Source organism: Stegodyphus dumicola, chromosome 9 (assembly GCF_044657685.1).
Source record: "Stegodyphus dumicola isolate Sdum_Otavi_A_Nest chromosome 9, ASM4465768v1".
NCBI classification, from domain to species: domain Eukaryota; kingdom Metazoa; phylum Arthropoda; class Arachnida; order Araneae; family Eresidae; genus Stegodyphus; species Stegodyphus dumicola.
This window is the reverse complement of record NC_140776.1, coordinates 137,549,898-137,571,024: the sequence shown is the minus strand read 5'-3', so window position 1 is coordinate 137,571,024 and position 21,127 is coordinate 137,549,898. Positions and strand designations below refer to the sequence as shown.

Here is a 21,127-nt window from a genome sequence, read left to right as displayed (position 1 = left end):
ACTGGTCAACTTAAGCCAAAAAACTTTATCATAAATAAAAATGAGTAAGAAATTCTTGATCCTGTCTGTATACATTAAGAACTGAATTAGATAAGATCCTTATTTTAGAAAAAATATTCTCCAACACTCTCATTGTATTGTAAAAATAATAAAATTATCATAATTTATATAAATATATATATAAAGAAGACATTGATAGAAAAATTTATAAATGAATATATTATTTTAGATTAAAACTTTCTTTTATAATCAAACTCAAAATCAAAAGTAAAAATATAATTTATATATTCTTTAGTATTAAAAACATTAAAATCAAAAGTAAAATGAGTATATTCTTTTTGATTAAGATATTATAATATATATATTATAGATATTATTCATTCATGTTTTAGGATTAAATTATGGATTATTTTCATTATAACAAAGCACTCAAGATATATCTCTCTACAAAAGGGGGGGGGGCTTCATGGAAGAATTTTGAGGAAAACTAGCTCATGTTCACATTGTGAAAACACATGTAGCCAGCACATTTTGAATCAGGGTCACACTATCAGATTTTATGACTCTGCCATTTGAGGACTTGTTAATTTTTTTTTAGAGAGATGGCATAGACTTTACATAAGGGTTACAGTTTAGTGAGGAATGTGGAGCATGATGGTTTATTTGCCATATCTATTTGCTCAATTGAGAAATTTTAGAAAATCAGAAGAAAATAAGAAATGTTCCAAAATCAAGATCAAGCACAATGTATAGCCCAAGCATAATGACCAAGCATTTGACAGAAGATTGAAACTATAGTCAATGAAATGAAGTTAAGGAAAATCACTTAATAGGTATTGGCTTTAGAAGGGTTACCTTTATTGTAACTATATTTATCTACTCACATTCATGCTCAAAAGAGGAAAAACCTCAAAAGCAATAGGCAGCTAGGTAGTTCAGGTCACAGGGTTACTATTATTTAAATAACCAGTTATTTTATAATTTCATCCTTTGCTATAACTACTCCTTTCTGTTTCTTCACCAGAATGTAACTGAGATTTCTGAATACAAACACAGAGTGTGCTTCTACCTTTCATGGGCATATTAAGTTAGTTTCCAGCAGCTCTAATCAGTTTGCAATTCTTGACTTTGCATTATCCCTGCTAAAAATCAATTTGATATGCCGGTTTGAAATTCAGAATCAGCTTAGATTTAAGTTTAAATGTGCTATCTGTAGACAACTAGCCTATGAACCGACTATTATTTTAGTTGCATCACCACAAATTGCAGTTGATTCTGTTGGCACAATAACATGCATTTACATTCTCAGTTTTGTTTAGTAAAAAAAATAGTTGCTTAGACAGAGTGATAATTTTCTACAAGTCTGATGGGGTTAAGAGTTCAATAGATCAAGTACAACCCTACAAGGGGCTAGGAATTCAATACTGATAAACTATCAAAACTCATTAAATCATTCATCATTATGCACTGAGTTCTTATTTGCTCAGCGGATAATGAATAAATAATTCTATCAAATGATGGCATTTTTTTTTTTTTTTTTTTTTTTTTTTTACAAGAACTTCTCATTACATTCTAAATTCCAAACAGTTTTATATCACATAAGATTTGGGAGAAACTTTCATAATCCCAATGCAACCATGATGAACTGAAGCCAAGATGAACCAGTATTTAGTAATCTTAATCAGTTGCCTACTTTATAAAAAAGGACACTGATTGCATCCTTTCTTACATAAGGCACTCCATATGAACCTGAAGCTATTTTGAAAGAAACACCTATATTTATCAGGCATTGTTCATTATTTGTCTCTTAGTTCTCTAGAACACTATGCGAAATCAGATGAAACCTCTTTGAGTGGCTCTAATAAAAATGAATGAAAAGGTGTATTAGAAGGTATGATAGAAATATGCAAAATAATGCATAAGAAAGAGCAAACATACTATAGAACAGTATTGAAGGGAAAAAAAAAGTTTTTTTTTTTCCTCTTGTAAAACCAGAAACAGACACACTGCAGGGTGTGCAGTCCAAAAATTTCCTTCGATTAGTTCACTTGGTCTAGCTTAGAGCTAGCCAGAAGAACAGGGTTTTTCCCATGAGAAAAGGAAATTTGCTATTTGTGCACACATGTTACTTGCCACAATCTACAACAAAAAGCACATATAAGAGAAGAATGAAAGCATTTCAGCTTGTTTATTATTGATCAGTACTTATTAACCTTTTAACTGTCAAGTTATTTTGATGATTTGGGTTCATAAATTGTCAATTTTTTTTTATTCCAAAAAATAAAAATTTGTCTTTCAATCCAAAAAAAAAAAAAAAAAAAAATTGGGGTTATCCGAATGCATTCCTGACATGCTGCTGGCATTGTCAAGGGTTGTATTCAAGTATTTCATGCTTCTTTGTTATAGCGGTCCCCAAATGTATTCGGTGATTTTAGATTTGTGCCAAGGTTTCAGATATAATTTCGCTAAGCTAGTGAAGAGCGAATGGAAAAACAGACAACACAATACAAAATAGTAAGACTAGAACCCCATTTCCATTAGTGCGTTGCGAACGCATAGCATCATTGGGAGAAATGCATACGCAGACAGAAGACCATTTACACTATTACGTTGGATTTACGTGTACGAAAGTTCGGTGGACGATTGCATTTATTGCCACCACATGTCTCTGTATTTAACTTGCGAGATTCGGACTCTTAAGATAACTAAATTCCATGCTATTGGAAATTTTTTATTTCTGCTTATGAACTGTGAAAGTAAAGTAGGCTAGTAATTTTTAGATAAGTACAGTTATAATGTATATTATGAACATCACTAATTGCACAGAAGCTGGAGTAATTAAAAAAAAAAATTTACGTTTCTAGAATCCTTAAATATTAAAGAAATAATATATAATTGAAACTAAAATGTACTGTTACTGCAAAACAAATAAAAAAGTTTTAAATGCATTTAGAATAGTTGGTATTTTAAAAATACACAGAAACTGTAAAGAAAGGTTCACAAAATTTGCTATGCTTGTATACCACTTGCTGACTGCCATACGAGATTGTATATTTTTAAAATATACTTAAATTTGGAGAGAAAACAGCTAATACATAAAATTTTAGCATCTATTTCTTCAGTATCATAGCTGGCTAATTTATTAGAAATCTCGTTTGTTTTAAAAATGCACTATGTACAGTTATATTTTATTCATAATCCATAAAATATTACTTTTAATTGATAAATTTTAAATTCCCATTTCTTTTTATAGAAGAAGTTATAAAAAAAAGCTTATATATATATATATATATATATATATATATATATATACACGCATAACGTAAAAATGGAAATATTTACTTAATTAATTCCTGCGCTTCAGCTGGATAGGACTGAATTTTACAGCAATTATAATAATATATTTTTTAAATGTTTTATTAAAAATGCTTAGGGGCATTAATGCTGTCTCCTCTTAATTGGCAGTGAAAGTTCAGAGCTGGAAGCATCCCAAAGTCTCAGCACATGGTATGTACATTCACATAAAAGTGAAACGAATATATATATATATATATATATTATATATAGGGAGTATGCTTTAAATTCGTATTATATTACAACTTTTACAACAAATTCTTGCGAGGAAAATTTAAATAAATAAGAGCATAAATGATTAAATTATTATATTTAATGCACACAATAATAAATTATAAAACACAAATATAGATTAAATTGGAACACGGAGCTAAGAGAAAGTAGCAAACAGGGCGGTAAAAGAGTATGGGATTCGAACTCACGATCTCAAAGGAAAAACTCAACTGCCGTCAGCTTTACCACTAAGCTATCATCACACAAATGTGATTAGCAATTTTGGCTTATGTACTTTAACAAAACTAAATTTCCTCGTCTTATTTCAGTGTGCTATCCTCTAAAAAATTTACCAGAGTTTGTTCTTTATATTCTAGGCCATTTCTTAGAAAAATATAATTTTAAACTGGCGTTCTGACTGAAGTCAGACGTACTGCTAAATATATATTCCGAGTGAAAGATGTGCTTACAAATATATGTTAGCAAAAAAGGTATCAACAGAGAAATAAAAAAATTGTTTAATGCCTTATCTGATTTGCTACAGCAGTTTGATACAGTCAGACGTTTATTTTCATTGAAAGTAAATGTGTATGCACAGCTAGAAAATAATTAGCCAGCTAGAAATCAGGACAAATTTTGCTGTTTCATGGACTTGGAATCCTACTTTTTGCCCCTGATTTTCTTGAATGTAATCACTGCTCTCTGGGAACTCGTGCTGTAGTTTCAATTATCTTATTTTTCTTTTCTTTTTCAACTAAATTCAGTTGATTGCTGTCTTTTTCTCGAAGATTTCTCACTATAATTTAAATTCAGAAATACATATTTTTTAGCAAAACATTCTTTTCCTGATCCAGAGTTCATCGCTACTTCTGCCGCCATTAGCTTTTGGTGACAACACCTGATTGCTCATTTTTTACCACGTGACCCCAACGCTTATGCAGACATATGGATAGAAGTTGAACTTCATCCATCCGTTATTCGTCACCGCACATTGACCGGATTGCAGATGTAAATCAAAGTGAATTCGCTCGCTGATTGGAGAAATGCATACGCACCGCAACACATACGCAGCAGTGGAAACAGGCCTTAATTCTCACATGTTGTTTCCTAACAATATTTTAAAGAATCCTTAACCTTATAATTATTATTTTATTGCATGTAATTGTTCAAGTCAACTGCAGCACATACTAAAGACCAGGTTACACTTCACTGAGTGACTTTCGCCGAGCCCCTCATCTGAGCATCTTGAACTGAGTGAACGGACCTGTACTCAACAGATTGTTTACACCAATCAGAGTGGACTGATGACTCGCCTCCGTTTGCTTGCAAAATGGATACAAATGTGCAAGTTGCTTTGCTTGAAGTTTGTGAAGCAGTTTCCAATGAATTAATTTCTGTTCGGGGGGGGGAGAGCAGAAGAAGAAAAGGAAATCAAAATGTGACTGTGTAGCTCGCAGAGATGGAATAGGAGCATTAAATTAACTTTCAAATTCGGAGCGAGATAGCCTAAGTTACGAAAACTTTATCAGAATGAGTGAAGGATAATTTGAAACTTTATTGGAAATGGTCACTCCACTTATTAAAAAAAAAAAAAAAAAAAAAAATCTTTTGAGATGCTCTGCCAGCAAAATTAAAAATGCAGATAGCGCTTCGATTTCTAGGGATGGGTGACTACAGTTCTCTGCAATATTTATTTCGAGTGCCAAAATACACAATTAGCATATTTATTTCAGAAGTGTTTGAGGCCATTTTCTGTGTATGAGGAGAGCAAAAATTATTAATCTTTTGCTTGAACTCTCCAACACCCTCAAATTTTAACATCTTAATAATAGCCTCATACGCTTTCTGTCGATGATTTTTATTTTAACACTTTCGATTGATCGTTTATAAATAAAATCTTAATTTGTGGTTTAAATAAAAAGGAAAGTCTATAAAACAAAATTTCAAAATTTTAGATTATATTTTTTTAGATGCAATTGGCCACGAGTACAAACTGGTGTTTTGGAATTTATATCAACAAAATAAATATTCGCACCTATGCTTATACTTTTTTAATTGAAAACTGTATTTTATTGGGAAGTTGAATAACATATAATTTTATTGTTTTTTGATAAAAGAAAATTCAGAAATAAATATGTTTAAAATAAATATTTTTAATCCAATACCCTAATTTAATTTTCTTTTATGTTTTTCTACAATATCAAACACCTAAATTCATTTTGTTCAGTAGTTATATCCACATTACATTTAGGTATCATTAGGAAACAATGGTCATAATATTCAGGCAGTGAAGTATCCCATAATACTTCACATTTTAATGCATCTGCATATGCATTAAAAAATGCCATAGTTAAATTATTGCTCCATCTCAGCATTGGGCACGATGTCTCCACGAACACTGCTTGGAGTTACTGCCCGAATAGATTTTCAACTGGTTTAAAGTAGAAACAGACTCGCTGACACATCACCCCTACGTTTCTGTTAGGATTAAGTGAGCATTTACATTGTCAAAGTAGTTGTAACGAGGGGCTCGCTCAGACTGGTGTAAACTGGCCTTAACTTTCTTAAGCCAGTGGTACAACTGTAGTACCACAAAATTTACTTGCTCTTAAGCCGGCTATGGTACAACTGCTGTACCAAGCTTTCCGTTCCCCCTTTTAGAGTAATTGCCTATCTTTACATTCTCTGGGTGGTCCAGTTTTCTCTCCAGAGCAGCCTCTGGCTATGTAATGTTTCCCACTTCTTATCTCTTTGGCTAGGTTTTGGTGAAGACTGTAGGTTTAGTCTTGCGCCAATGTGCTTGAGAATAAAACAGATGCTATCTCACTTTCAATCATTAGAGTTTTTTCTCGTGATTTCTGTGTAACTCACGCTCTTATTCACTTCTTATAATGGCACCTCGTTTCAAAGGTCTCAGTCAAGACGAAATTAATAAGTTGCTAAGAGATTTAGAAGAAGAAACTTTTGCTGATATAAATTCGAACTGTTCAGATACAGAAGAAATATGTTTTAATCAATCTTTTAATGAAGATAAAGTTGCCGATAACTTCAAAAGCAACGCTAATAATTTACTTGAATGGAAACAGCCAAGTGAGCATGACAAAGCAAACATATTGATCTTTACTGGTAAACCTGGCATAAAAACTGAATTTTCGGGAATTCATATTGCTGTCGATTTTTTTAAGTTATACTTTTCAGATGAATTGTTTAAAATGTTAACCATAAAAACTAATCAATATGCTTCTCAAATCTTCGAGTTGCGGCCAGATATAAGCGGAAAAAGAAAGCATGAAACCGACTAGACGCCAATTACATCTGATGAGCTTCAGAAATTTTTTGGATTAGTCTTACTCATGGGACATGTTGAAAAGGACAGCATTCAAGATTATTGGTCCACGGATGATTTAACTGACACACCAATTTTTCGTAAAGTAATGTCAAGAGACAGATTTTTAATGATTTAAAAGTTTTTGATCATTTAAAAACAGCTTATAAACAGATTTACAGCCCAGCCGAAGAACTCGCGATAGACGAAATTGTCAAATTTAAAGGGTGAATTAATATTTAGACAGTATATCCCAAAGAAATTCAAGCAGTGGGGTATAAAATTATACAAGATAGCTGATAAGGATGGGTACACCTACGATATGGAAGTTTACTTTGGGAAAGATAAATCTAAGGATCCCAACTTCTCAGCGTCTTATAATGTCGTTAAAGAAATGAGTGGCATTATTAGAGACAAAGGCCTAAATTATTTATGGACAATTTTTTTTCCTCGCCAGAACTTTTTGTTTATTTATTAAATGAAAATAAAATAAATTCATGTGGAACTATTCGTCCGAATAGGAAGCATTTCCCAAAAGATGTAAGCAAAGGAAAATTGAATAGAGGAGAATCCACTGTGCGTTTCACAAATGGGATGACAGCTCTACGCTGGAAAGATAAGCGTGACGTTTTCATGCTGTCAAATATGCACAATCCAATGGTTATAGCCGATGAGCAGACAAAGCCTGAGATCATAATATGTTACAACCAAAATATTGGCTATGTTGATTTAAGCGATCACATGGCCAATAGTTATACTTTTGGCAGAAGAACTTTAAAGTGGATGAAAAAAATATTTTTTCATCTGCCTGACCTAACAGTGCTAAGCGCGTACATTTTAAGCAAAATAAGCAATATCGAAAAAAATCACAAAGTTTTTCGCATGAATTTCATTAGAGAGTTGATTCATTATTCTGATCTTCAAGCTCATACGCTGTCTCCATCAAGTCGAAAAAAACGATGCAAGTATCTATGCTCCCATTTCTCTTTTGATACAAAGAAAAGACGAAGATGTGCTGTTTGTTCTGCAAAAGGTTTACAGCGAAGATCAACTGTCATACGTAAAGCATGTGATGTAGCACTCTGCATAAACTGTTTTGAAGCTTATCACACGTCATTTCAGAAAAACAGTTAAAAAAAAACAGCAACAGTTAATTAAATGAAAGCACCTTCCTATAATAGCAAAAACAAAACAAAAAATTACTAATCTTACATCAGAAAACAAAATCAGAATTTAATAGAGCATATCTCTATTAAAAGCTGTTTCATAAGCGCCAAAAATTAAAACAAAAAAAAGAAACTACACTCAGATGATCACAACGAACGTAACATTGAATATACAGTCAAAAGTCGTTAATTCGGACACCCATAATCCGGAATAATCTATAATCCGGACCTCAAAGCTAAAAACTTTCTGCACATGTGCCGCTACGCGTGCGCGTAAGACCTTGACTACTGCGCAACTGCAGAATACGTTTTCGCCTGCGCGTTTAATGTATAACGGATGGTGTAAGCTAAAATTATCTAATTATCTATTTCAGTTAATGTTAATGTTTGCATTGTTCCTCAATCTTCAAATTTGATCCCGCTTATTATTTTTTGCAGACTGTAAGAGCAAATTTATAAAAGTAAACTTGAACTTTCGATTATGTCAAATAGAATTTCCGATGCTGGAACTTCCAAAGGATCTACAAAACGAAAGTATGTTTCGATGTCCAACAAACAAAAAGTGGAATTGCTGCAAAAAATGGATAAAGACATGAAGAATGTGACAGAGAGGTTAGTGAAAACGAAAAAATTTCGATTGCCAAGTTAGTCGGTATTCTCGGCACAGCAATTAACGGGACTTGAACAGCAGAACTTTGTAACTGAACAAGAAATTATGTCTTTTTATAGAATTAAAGAGAAAGTATTATCACATAAAATGAAGCAACTTAAACAACTTACATTGAGAGAAATGTTTAATAAAAAAAACAAATAAATATTAAGCTTTTTTTTTTTTTTTTTTTTGTAAATTTTGATACCCTTTAGATCATAATTGTTCTTTATTTCATAAATTACGGTTTCATATTTTTAATTTTAGAATTTCTGCATGCCATCTTACGAGATTTAAACTGATGATCTATAATCCGGAATCGCCGAAGTCCCAACGAGTCCGGATTAACAACTTTTGACTGTATAACTCTCAATTTTTCATGTGAAAACAACTCTGTTTAGATACCGGTGAATGAGCTATCTGTATGATCCTTTTCGTAGTTTTCCCGTTAAAAACGTGAACATGAGCCAGTTCTGTCAATCTTTCACGAAACATCACTTTTCAGCGCAACTCGAGGGCTATCTCTCTATGGGTAGAGATGTTATCGTGGAAGACTTTCTAAGGGAAACTCTCTCACATTCAAATTATACATTAAGAAAGCCACGAAATCTCTCATGTTCGTCTGGATTTTAATCCAGGTCGAAGTACCAGTGTTTAGTGATTTTACTGCTCTTTCATCTGGTGGATTCCTCCATGAAGGCATTCATATTTTGAGGCAACTTATAAGATATTTTCTCTCTCCTTTCTGCATGCCTTTGTGGTGTAACGGTTAGCAGCTTTGGCGAGTATTTCGAGAGATCCAGATTCATGTCCCGACGAAGGCATTGTACATTTTTTCATGTCTTCTGCTTCAAAAAATAACCTAATGACTTTATAGTGGTGCACGAACTAAAAGGTGATGGATGGTGATTCCTCACCACCACGATTTAACTATTAGGTCTCCTAATCCCCTGTTGCCTTTTAAAAGGGCAAGTATATAAGGTATTTTCTCCCTCCTTCCAGCATGCCTTCACGGTGTAATGGCTAGCACACTCGGCGCATATTTCGAGAGGTACGGGTTCGAGTCCCGAGGAGGGTATTGCTAATTTTTCACATCTCCAGCATCAAAATAACCTAATGACTCTAGAAACTAATCTTAGCTTGCTTTGTTAATCTCGAGTAAGCAATAAGCGTTTCTTTGTTATAATAAACTCCATAAAATAAATAAAAAGGTTTTTCATTTGGCTAATAACATTCGCTAAAGATGCATATATTTTTATATTATGCTTCAAATTTCAGCGATTTTGCACTCTGTTTGAGATTTAATGTTTCCAAAGCTCCTTTTACAAAGTAGGCAAAACTACATTTTTAGGGCCTGCTTTACACTTACGCTTAAATCTAATAAGATGTTACTTTGGCCTTTCTTGCTGCCGAGGTCATAAAACTGTTCAGTAATGTTAACTCCATTCGAACTTCTACTATTATGCATGCAACTTTCTCTCATTTATCCTTTTGTGATTTTCATTCATTCTTAAGTAAATAAAATGGAAAAATCCACATGTAACCAACCTGTTCTCTGGGATTTGATTGGCCTTATTTGGTTCGTTCACTGGATTACACCGAAGCACTCGACAGCTGTTTGTATAAGGGGAGGGATGCCTTCATCAAGGACTTGCTCAGTAAAGCTGGCTTATACCGACGTTACGCCAAAAACCATGAAAGCGTCCATGAAGCCTGTGATTCGAACCCGAGAAAACTACCAGTGTTCAGCCACTTCAGCGCTCTCCACTGGTGGGCCCGTAAAAAATAGACCAAGAAAAATTATTGAAATAAGCGATTTAATTTTCTAACCTATGTTTATCCTTCAGCAATACATAAATTAAAAATTTTAGGTGATTTTGAATAAACTATATTGCAGTTTTCTCCAGTGTTTCATATTACAGTTTTACATGGATTTTTCAATGTTTCATTTTACGATTTTACATGGAATTGCAGCACTATGGAATTATTTCTTATGCATTTATTTCGCTCCGTTCATCATTCTGATTCTTTATTCTGCCAAAGAGAAGATTTGGCACTTTAACAAAAAGACACATAAGAGGATACTTTATGAAAAATTTGTCGGAAACAATTTTCTTAATTTTGCTTTGAAAGTATTCCTGGGTAATCGCTTTGATCACTGAAAGAAATATGAAAAACATATTTCCTACACTGTAAATGTCAATACCCTGTATGCCCTTATTCTTTTGAAAGTATGAAAGATTAATCTTTTTAAAATAAATTAGAAAATTTATTATGTTTATTTATTTTGTAGTTATTTTTATGTATATGTATATCCACTTCATTTAAAATCAAGGAAAAATCAAGCTTTGGATATAAAGATGGTTTTTGAACGAAATTCGCCTACTAAAAAGAAAATTGATGTAGAATTCTTTACAGACATTTAAAACTGTTCTGAAAAATATTTTTCATAAATTTATATTTTCTAAAATTTTAAATCATACATTAAAATTCTACTAAACAAATATTAAAAAGAAGTCTAAAAGTGCTTTCTCTCTTTCTACGGATACCCCGAAAATGGAAAAATTTAAGAAATTATCTCATCAGACTTCACTTCCCATTGCAGCTATAAAATGGATTGCATATATGGGTATTCGGAGAATTTTTTAACTGCTAACGTAAACAAAATCCAGTTTTATAAAGAAAATTTTCTCTACAGATATACCTCCTTTGCCTGATGGTCCGAAGTAACATTTGTTCAAATTATATAATCAAACGCAACTAATATATCTTTGATTTTCTTTTTAATATTACAATAACGTAATTATGAAAAAAAGTTTTAAAGCTTTATTATTGGTATAAGTTCATCTCAAAATCTAATAGTAATGAATCATATTCTAAACATCTAACAGTAATGAATATTATTAATGAATTCATTATCATTATTTTATTAAATTATTCATTACTGTTGTTTTATTAATGAAAATAAATTATCAAATATTGCATTCTGACCTGCAGGCATACAAAGCTAGTTCATATTTGTTATATTTTGTCATGTTCTGTTCTCTTTTCCTAATTTCTAGTAAAAATAAAGAATTCACATAAAAGTCACAAATTATTACCGAGATTGATCAGAAATAGTAAATGTCATATAAACATTGTATACATTTTGCTCTTAAATTAAATCAAAATAAACCTCGAAAAAGTCGCAAATATAGTAACCTATCCCAGACTATTGTCGAGCGTGGGACAAACATGTAAATTTTACTGCTTCTATGGAGGGGACAAATGACCACCCTAATGCCTTTTCTTATTAGGGAACAGTAAAGGAGGGGGAATTTGGATCGTGCCGTCCTAAAGGTAATATTATGAGAATTTAAGCCCGGTTTTAGAAGGTTAAGCTGTTTGTTACACCATTTCGTGGACTTCAAATCTGCTGCTCAAAAACGCATAAATCTAATAGCAGTGACGAGTAATCTAATAGTACTTCTGGAGTTGCTAAACCAATTTCCAACATGCAGGCCCTCCTTTTCTTTGCAATTTTTAACTACTGCACCTCCAAATGGTTTTGTTGTTAACATAAAGTTTCATGTTGTGGCCACTTTTGCATACTCATTTGTCAGGCAAAAGACCTTTTTCTTGAAAAAAAAAAATTATATGGCATATATCTCATTACTCGTTAAATTAAAGATTGTTAACATCATATTCACACACACACACACACACACAAAAAAAAAAAAAAAAAAAGGCAATGAATATACATTTAAATAAACAATGCAAGTTCAAAAACCTCATACAAAACGAATACAGTACAAATTCCGAAATCCGGACTTCGGCGATTACAGTTTGGGATTTTTCCGGATAGTAGATCTTCAGTTTAAATCTAGTAAGATGGCATGCAGATATTACACAATTAAAAATATTAAAATCGTAATTTATGAAATAAAAAGCAATTATGAAATATGGGTACCAAAATTTGCAAAAAAGAAGCTTAATATTTGTTTACTTTATTAAACACTTCTTTCAGTGTAAGTTGTTCAAGTTGCTTTGTTTATTGTGCTAATACTCTCTATAAACAGACATAATTTCTTGTTCAGTTATGAAGTTCTACTGTCCAATTCCTGTAATTGCTGTATCGAGAATACCGACTAACACTTCAATCGAAATTATACTTTATTCTTGTCACTCTCTTAATCTTGTTAGATGCTATCAAGGTGTGATAAGGCAGTATACTTATCTTGTTTTTTACATGAACTCTATAATTACTTTCGTAATCATTGAATCTAACAGCAATTATACAAAATTTAGAAAGTTTATTAATAATTCACTGATTTTCAATGCTTGTTATAGTCTAATATAATGATGGAAAGAGAGGATTAGTTATTTACAAAATGTTAAAAGTGAAAAAGCATAATTAAAAATGAAGCAACAGGATTGGCTATTTTTTAAATATAATGGTTGTTTTGGGGGGGATACTTTTCTTACGTAACCACCATGGCTGGCAATAATAGCTGTGACATGCCTTGTCATTAAAAGAAGGATGTTTTGTATATGCATGTAGAATAGCAATCCATACTGTTTCCACAACATTTGCATTCAGTACATTGTATGTAGTATTTTAAATTTAAAGATGTGAATTTTTGCATTCTTTGTGGTATATCATTTTTCATGTTCATAGAAGGAAATTTTAATATTTATTTATTTATTTATTTTTTTTATTTTTTGCCTCACTGATGCTTTTACTAAATGATTGTACACCTATTCCTCCATTTACACAGTACTCGTTTTATGTGATTTCGGTTTTACACAGTTTAAAAATTAATGGATTTCAAAAACTTGGTAAAATATATATTCGGCCGCAAATACATATATTTGAAGTAATTTTTTAATCTCACTCCTTTGTTAACAATGGTGGCGATAACAAGGATGAGGATTCCCCATGTTTGTAAAAGGAGAATCCTCATAGTATGTGCATGTATTTCGCAACAGTAAAGCTATTTGGTTCTTGCAAACCAGTGCAGTACCAATATTTTAGCAGCAAAGCTTGCATAATTTTTATCTACATATTTGAATGTTTACAGGTAAGTTTTCAACATTTATATTTTATCTGGCATTTTTATGATTTACGTAAATTTTTTAAGCTTTTGTAAGATTTAAAAAAATAGCAAATAAAAAGAAGTTATTTCTTTAGAAACAAAAATTAAAATATTAGATCGTCTACGTAATAGAGAAAGAATAACAGATGTTGCTAAATTTTACTCAATGAATGAAGCCACAATAAGGACAATTAGAAAAAATGAAGACTCTATTAGAAAAAGTGTAGCAACTGGAACTTGCAACAGTAAGACTACAATTTCATATGTAAGAGATCATACAATGGAAAATATGGAAAAGGCAAAAACGGATCAAAAAACGGATTCCAATTGATACTAATGCTATTACAAATAAGGTTTTAAAGGTTTAAAAACACTTGAGAATCAGTCATGGTTGACTTCATCAGATGAAAAAAAAGACATCTTTTTTTTGCAAGTTATGGTTGGTTTGAGAAATTTAAACAAAGATATTCTTTATATAATCTAAGATTGAAAGGAGAAAGTGTATCTGTGATTCGAATGCAGCACAACAATATTCAGCAAAATCTACTGAAATCATTGCCGCCAACTCCTAAATTTCTGATCAGATCTTCAATGCTGACAAGCACAGTTTGTTATGGGGGGGGGGGAAATACTTGAAAGAACTTATTTAGAAAAACTTGTTAATCAGCTAGTGGTCATAAGCTAGTGAAAATTCGTAAAACAATTCTTTTCTGTTGCAATGCTTCAGGCAATTATATATTGAAACCACCGGTTATTAACAAAATCAAAAACATCACGCTCATTTGAAGGAATAAACATAAATAACCTTCCTGTCTATTGGATGGCTAATAAGAAAGCACGGGTCACTGCCATAGCTTTCAATAATTAATTTCATAACATGTTTCTCTCAGATGTCAAAAATTATTTAAGTAAAAAGGGATTGCCTTTTAAGGCTCTTCTATTAATTGATAATGCATTGGTCATCCTCAAGATTTACAACACTAAAATGTAGAAGTTGTCTTTTTACCAAAGAATACAACTGCTTATTACAGGCTGTTGTGAAATGAACTGAAGTAACGACTGTCACGAGGCCCTGCTGTTCGTGACGTCAGCCTGCATGCTGAGTGTTTCGAATGTTTTGCTTGTAGACAGAACGAAAGCTGAACTTGGAAGCGTAAGTTGCTTCGTTTATTGTGCTAATACTTTCTATAAACAGACATAATTTCTTGTTCAGTTACGAAGTTCCACTGTCCAAGTCCTGTAATTGCTGTGTCGAGAATACCGACTAACACTTCAATCGAAATTTTTTCGTTTTCAATAATCTGTCACTTTCTTCGCTTTTGGAAGCGAATTATAATGACGAGGAATTTGATTTAAATCATATCAAAGATGGAGTACATCGAGATGAAATACTAATTTAGTAAGGAATTATAAGCCAAATAAAATAAAAACATCTGCCCTGAAGATAAGGATAATGCTGACAGATCAACTTCTAATTCATTACGCGCTGTGGCGTCACCCCCTCCCCCCGCCTCAGAGCAGCGTGAAATTGATAAACAGATTTCAGAACGGTTAGAGAAACAAAGGATATGCCTTTATCCATTTTTTGCAGAAATTCCACTTTTTGTTTGGTGGACATCGAAATATACTTTCGTTTTGTAGATCCTTTGGGAGCTCCCACATCGGAAATTCTATTTGACATAAACGAAAGTTCAAGCTTACTTTTATAAAATTGCTCTAACAGTCTGCAAAAAATAATAAGCTGGATCCAATTCGAAGATTAAGGAACAACACAATCTGCAAAATTAACTGAAATAGATAATTAGATAATTTTAGCTTATACCGCCCGTTGTACATTAAACGCGCATGCATAAATGTATTATGCGCGTGTGTACACGCATATGCGCAGCCGTAAAAGTCTTACGCGCATGCGTAAACTCCTAGGTACATGCATCAACGCGACGCATGCGCGGAAATTTTGTAGCTTTGAGGTCCGGATTATAGATCATTCCGGATTATGGGTGTCCGAATTAACGACTTTTGACTGTACAAGGGGTACCTTAAAGTCTACTCTACCCAATATCTATATTGTTACAAAGTAAATCTTCAACACTTATTTTTTCAAATAAATTCCAGAATGGATTAAACATGATTTAATTCGCAATAATAAAAGAAGGTGTTATCTTTGTTGTTGTGGATCTTAGTTTCTCTAGATTGGCAACAAATCCGCTATTTTGCCACGTTTGAAATGTAAACAAACATGTCCACCATCGAAAAAATTTAGGCTTAGTTGCACTTAAACAACTTTTAAATTGTTGATAACTCCACAAATATTGCATGCAGATTTACTAAAGGCATAAAAACCTTAACCGGAAGATAAGAACAACATAATTCAATCATTTTTAAAGCTTAAAGCTTTTGAGATGTATGCCAAGCAGACAGCTACAGAGCCAAGTTATTAATCTCACAAATTTATTAAGAGCCAAATTATTAATCTCACAAAAATCCTTTTTATTTCGTACAAGGAAGTAAAAAATCACTCTACTAGAATACAAGGTACTTTTCCGTGGCACAAGCGATCAAGTCGCCAATAACAGTAGAACTGATGCCAAGCGAAATAGCCTCGCTGGTAACCTTTTATGCCACATTAACAAGTCGCAGCCATTTTTTATCAGATTGATTGTTTCTTTCAATACTGGCATACAATTACATAGAATATTTACCAGGGAGCTCAATTTTATGCCCTAAGGCCATTCACGTGAGCATTAAGTCAATTAGGATGCAATCACAACCCGATGGTGAAAATATAGAAAAGGCAAAGTCAATGGTTAAATTCATCAATTCTAATGGAAATGCACTAGCGAAGTAAAGCACTGCAGTTTTATTTTGAGTAAGCTATTTGTACGAAATGAAATAATTCTTGTATTTTAACTTGTATTCAAAATTACAATTTAATTTGAAATTAATGTAAATAATTACCGAGAGAAATAGATTTTTGTAGCGTAGTTTAGATGAGATAAGATCACTTGGGGTCACGTGATATGAACCGGTGAATCAGGATGTTGTACCATGAAAGCATAGTAAATTCTTAGTCATTTTACAAATTTATTGTCTTTATTTATTGGTTTTTTTTACAAAATTTTTAACGACATTAAAATGTTTATACCTTTAAAATAAAAAATTCTTCATTTGTCAACATTTTTTATGTGTATACTGTGTGTTGTCGCCAATAAAGTCTGCTTGGCGAGATTTGTGCCGGCGAAACGGAAAAGTACCAAATATAATTTGTATGTGCATATTTGATTGCAAAAATAACTGGTCTACCAAAAAAAAAAAAAAAAAAAAGAAGAAGAAAGAAAGAAAGAAAAAGAAAAGAAGAATCTAGAATAACAAAATAATATTTAATGAGTTTTTCTCACTAATATTAATTTTTCATCATGAAGAATACACTTTTCATACACATGACCTATACAAAAAATGCGACACGTGAGAAGAATTTGATGATAACTGACAAACAGACAGAGAAACCATTTGTAAATAGGGCATTTTTTTATTCCAATCATATAATGTGTGTGTGTGATTATGGCAAAGCCTCGAGGAGTATCTGCCTAAGAGGAGGGATGCCTTCGTGGAGGACTTTCTAAGGGAAACTGGCTCGTATACATGTTACACATGGGGAAAACCACAAAAACGCCCATGCAGCCAGCCCATTCACGGGATTCGAACCTCAGACCGAACTACCAGTGTTCACCGACTTTACCGCTCGGCCGCTGGTGGGCCCAATCATATAATGAACTACAGTGATTTAATATCAAGGTGATTGAAAGGAAACAGAACCACTTTACTTAGCACTGAAGCTAAAACTCTTTGCAACAGATTCAATAACAGTGGGTAGTATTTTGAGATAAAGACAAATATATTGTTTTCATCACTGTTTATATTTTTCTTCTCGCTGAAACTGTGGCAATCAAATGAACAGTCAGTTTATGTCCCACAGATTATTGAGTGAAGAGAGATCTTAGATATGTTTTCATTTATCATCAATGGGCTCACCAATGGCCTAGCGGTAAAGTCATTAACACTGGTAGTTCGGTCCGAGGTTCGAATCCAGCAAACGGGGTGGCTGCATGGGCATTTTTGTGGTTTTCCCCATGTGTAACATGTATACGAGCCAGTTTCCCTTAGAAAGTCCTCGACGAAGGCATCCCTCCCCTTAGGCAGATAGCCCTTGAGGCTTTGCCATAATCACACACACACACACTTTTATTATCAATTTGTTTTTTAAATTTACCGAAATTTAGCAACTCCGAATTTTATTACCCCCAAAATTTGTTGCCCCAGGCTTTAGTTTATTTAGCATATATGTAAATTTGCCTCTGCTTTTTAGTCAGTAAAATATAAATGAATAATTTTAGAAGCCTGTGACAAATTTTGGTATTTGCATCCTCCTGAAAAGTATTTATGAAACAAAGCAGTATGTTGTCAAAATTGTTGTCACAACTCATGATAGCACCAAAAAGTATTTATGTAGCAGCACAGGTCTACGAGTAGGGTAAGTCTGTTTTGACTGGTGCACAAATGCGAAAGTTGTGCTGATGTCCAGTTTGTAAAACTCTCGGATGTTTTTTAAGTGAAAACAGATCACTGTGTACATGGGCAGAATATCAACATAAAATGCTTTTAGAAAAAAGAATAAGTGCTTTATTGCCAATGCTTCTAGTTTTTTTAAATTTTATTAATTGAATGTGCTTGAACGACATTCTTAGTCACCATGATTTTGAAAATAGGAAAGAAATTACTCATCAATTGAATTCAGAAATGCTCTTCTAAATCAGCAACGAATTCAAAACTTTTTGGTTGGGGGGGGGGCAGATAATCAGAATGTACCTATAATCTTATAGAATGTTATAAAGATGTGGAAATTTTTATAGAATTTTGAATTATATCAAGTTAAAAAAATACATGATTTAAATACATTACTTAATTCTATGAAAAATTAAATCCTAACTTTAAAACAAAACTAAACTTTCTAAAATTTAAAAATTTTAATAATATGAAGCATGAATATCCAATTCTTTTCACTTAGGATTTTAATATCTATGCCTGTCAAAATCTGAAAAACCTAAATTTAGAAATATTTGGTACTTGGCAATTTTCTGCCCCCCCAAAAATATTTATGAGACGAAGTGCTATGTCGCCAAAATGCATTTATGTGGGAAACCAGATATAAGCAAACAAGCAACATACTAGAGCTCATTTCCAACTTCAAATTTAAATGACATTTTTCTTATTAGTGTTTGTTTTTATTTCCTTTGAATATAAATTTTTTTTCTTGTAAGGAATCATAATAGGACTATGGAATTTAAAGGCCGATGAAAACAAAAGATTCACATTTCTTCAGAAATAGGGCATTTTGCCGAACAGTACAAAATACAAAAACCGGAAAAAAATGACCGGATTTGTGTACTGATTGAACAATTCTTTAATTTTTTTAAAAATGAAAACCGATTGCTGTGTACATGGGGGAAAATATGTGCGAGTAGTAGAAAATTTGTGCAATTCTCATATATTGAACGAAAACAGATTCCCATGTACACTGCGGGGAGGGGGGGGCAGTTCTATATCTCCTGTTCTACCAGGCCAAATGACAAAATTCAACTTGCATTTTTAATGTCTCGAAAGGGCAACTTTTTTCATGACTTAAGATATGTATTAGATTTATATACAGCATTGTTCTCATATAGGTTATTTTCACAGAAAATCAGACTTTTTCTGAAACGACATGCCACTTTTTTTCCATATTTCAATTCTACGACTCAAAGTCTGCCAAATTGACAAGTTTTATAAAAATTGCACAAGTTATTTTTAAAAGATTAGCTCTCAAAATTTTAGCTCCTCAATGTTAATAATAGATCCTAATGTTAAACAGATAACAGCAAACTCTTATCACTATTTTCCAAAATACATTAAAAAAACATACCTTTTTGCATGTGAATGATTCTGAAGACAATAAGATGAGTTTGTGCTGGTATTTTTTTTTTTTTTGTTTCAGGTGAATTTTACAGCAAAGATGATTTAACAATATGTCATAACATCATAATAATGAATAAGACATATTATAAGAATTTTATACACCATATCTCTACACACTAGTAGTTTAATATACTTATTCTTGACATTACTATTAGATACTATTTAAGTATTTTGTAACAAATTCTTAATGCATAATATATTTTGAACTACTTAGTGTTAAATTTCATATTAAAAACCATTCTTAGGTTTGCAAAAGTTTAAAATTGAAAATTTATTCAGGTAAAAAAAACAAAACTTGACTTCTAAAAATTTAATCTTCAATCACTGAAAGAAAAAATAATATGCAGTAATTATGAAACTAAGATATCCCAATGTCATAACTTGTTTACTTCAAATATTAACATAACATTCTCCTAATCTGATAAATTTCAACTAATATTTTAGCACACTGACATAATACAAATGCCAACATAAATTTATTATATTCACAAATATATATAAAATGTAACAATGATTTCAGTTTAATAATTTCTGAAAATGCAACTTCTGCAGTGCATAACCCAGACTACATAATACTACAACACAATAGAACCATTCATTGAGGATAAAAACTAAAAAAGAAGTTAAACTTCTTTACTCTTTATAACTCTTAAATCAACATTATTTCTGAACATTATTAAACTTATTTTCACAAAGCTGTTATACCTCAAGTATTTTTTATAAAAAGACTTTAATGCAGTAGAACAATAAGAAACACGCAAAATTTCAAAACGGACAAGGAAAAAAAAAAAAAAAAAAACCTAGATATGAAGAAGTGTTGTGCAACTCATAATTTCACGGACATGCATTTTTCTTATAATGAAAGCTTCGTTTAGAAAGGACAGTTGCATTAAACATTACTTTAACTACAGAATATCATAAAACGCATTTGTTTCTCACTTGTTAACAGATCCTACTTTATAACCTTTCCGGATATTACTTCCGCTACTATCTCCCAGCAATTGATGACTAGTGAAAGAAGACTGAAGCCAAGCCATAACCTTTCAAAAAAATCTGAAAAATAAAAACAATAAAGCATTGAAAAAATGTCGAAGAGAGTAAGAAGTGATTAAACTCAGTCCACATGTACATATAAATTTTTTCCAATTTTCTTAGAAAACTGAAGCATTAGAATTTGATAGAACACAAAATATTCCTCCAGGTTAACTTGACATATGTTGAACACTTTCGAATATTGAAAAGAAAAGGCTAATATATTTTTCTAATAATCGATACTAAGACTAACATATGACTAATGGAAGTAGGCGGCATTTGCTTTCTTACTAAATACAAG

At 32.1% G+C, this 21,127-nt stretch overlaps 1 protein-coding gene across 1 annotated transcript in view; it reads right to left on the bottom strand.

Moving 5' to 3' along the window:
* LOC118189128 (uncharacterized) overlaps positions 1-21,127 on the bottom strand; it is a 39,170-nt gene that overhangs the window by 17,801 nt on the left and 242 nt on the right. Inside the window, exon 2 of the mRNA XM_035359671.2 lies at positions 20,734-20,847. Coding sequence (XP_035215562.1) covers positions 20,734-20,831 — 98 coding nt within the window. The 5' untranslated portion in view covers positions 20,832-20,847. The remainder of the gene's footprint in view (positions 1-20,733; positions 20,848-21,127) is intronic.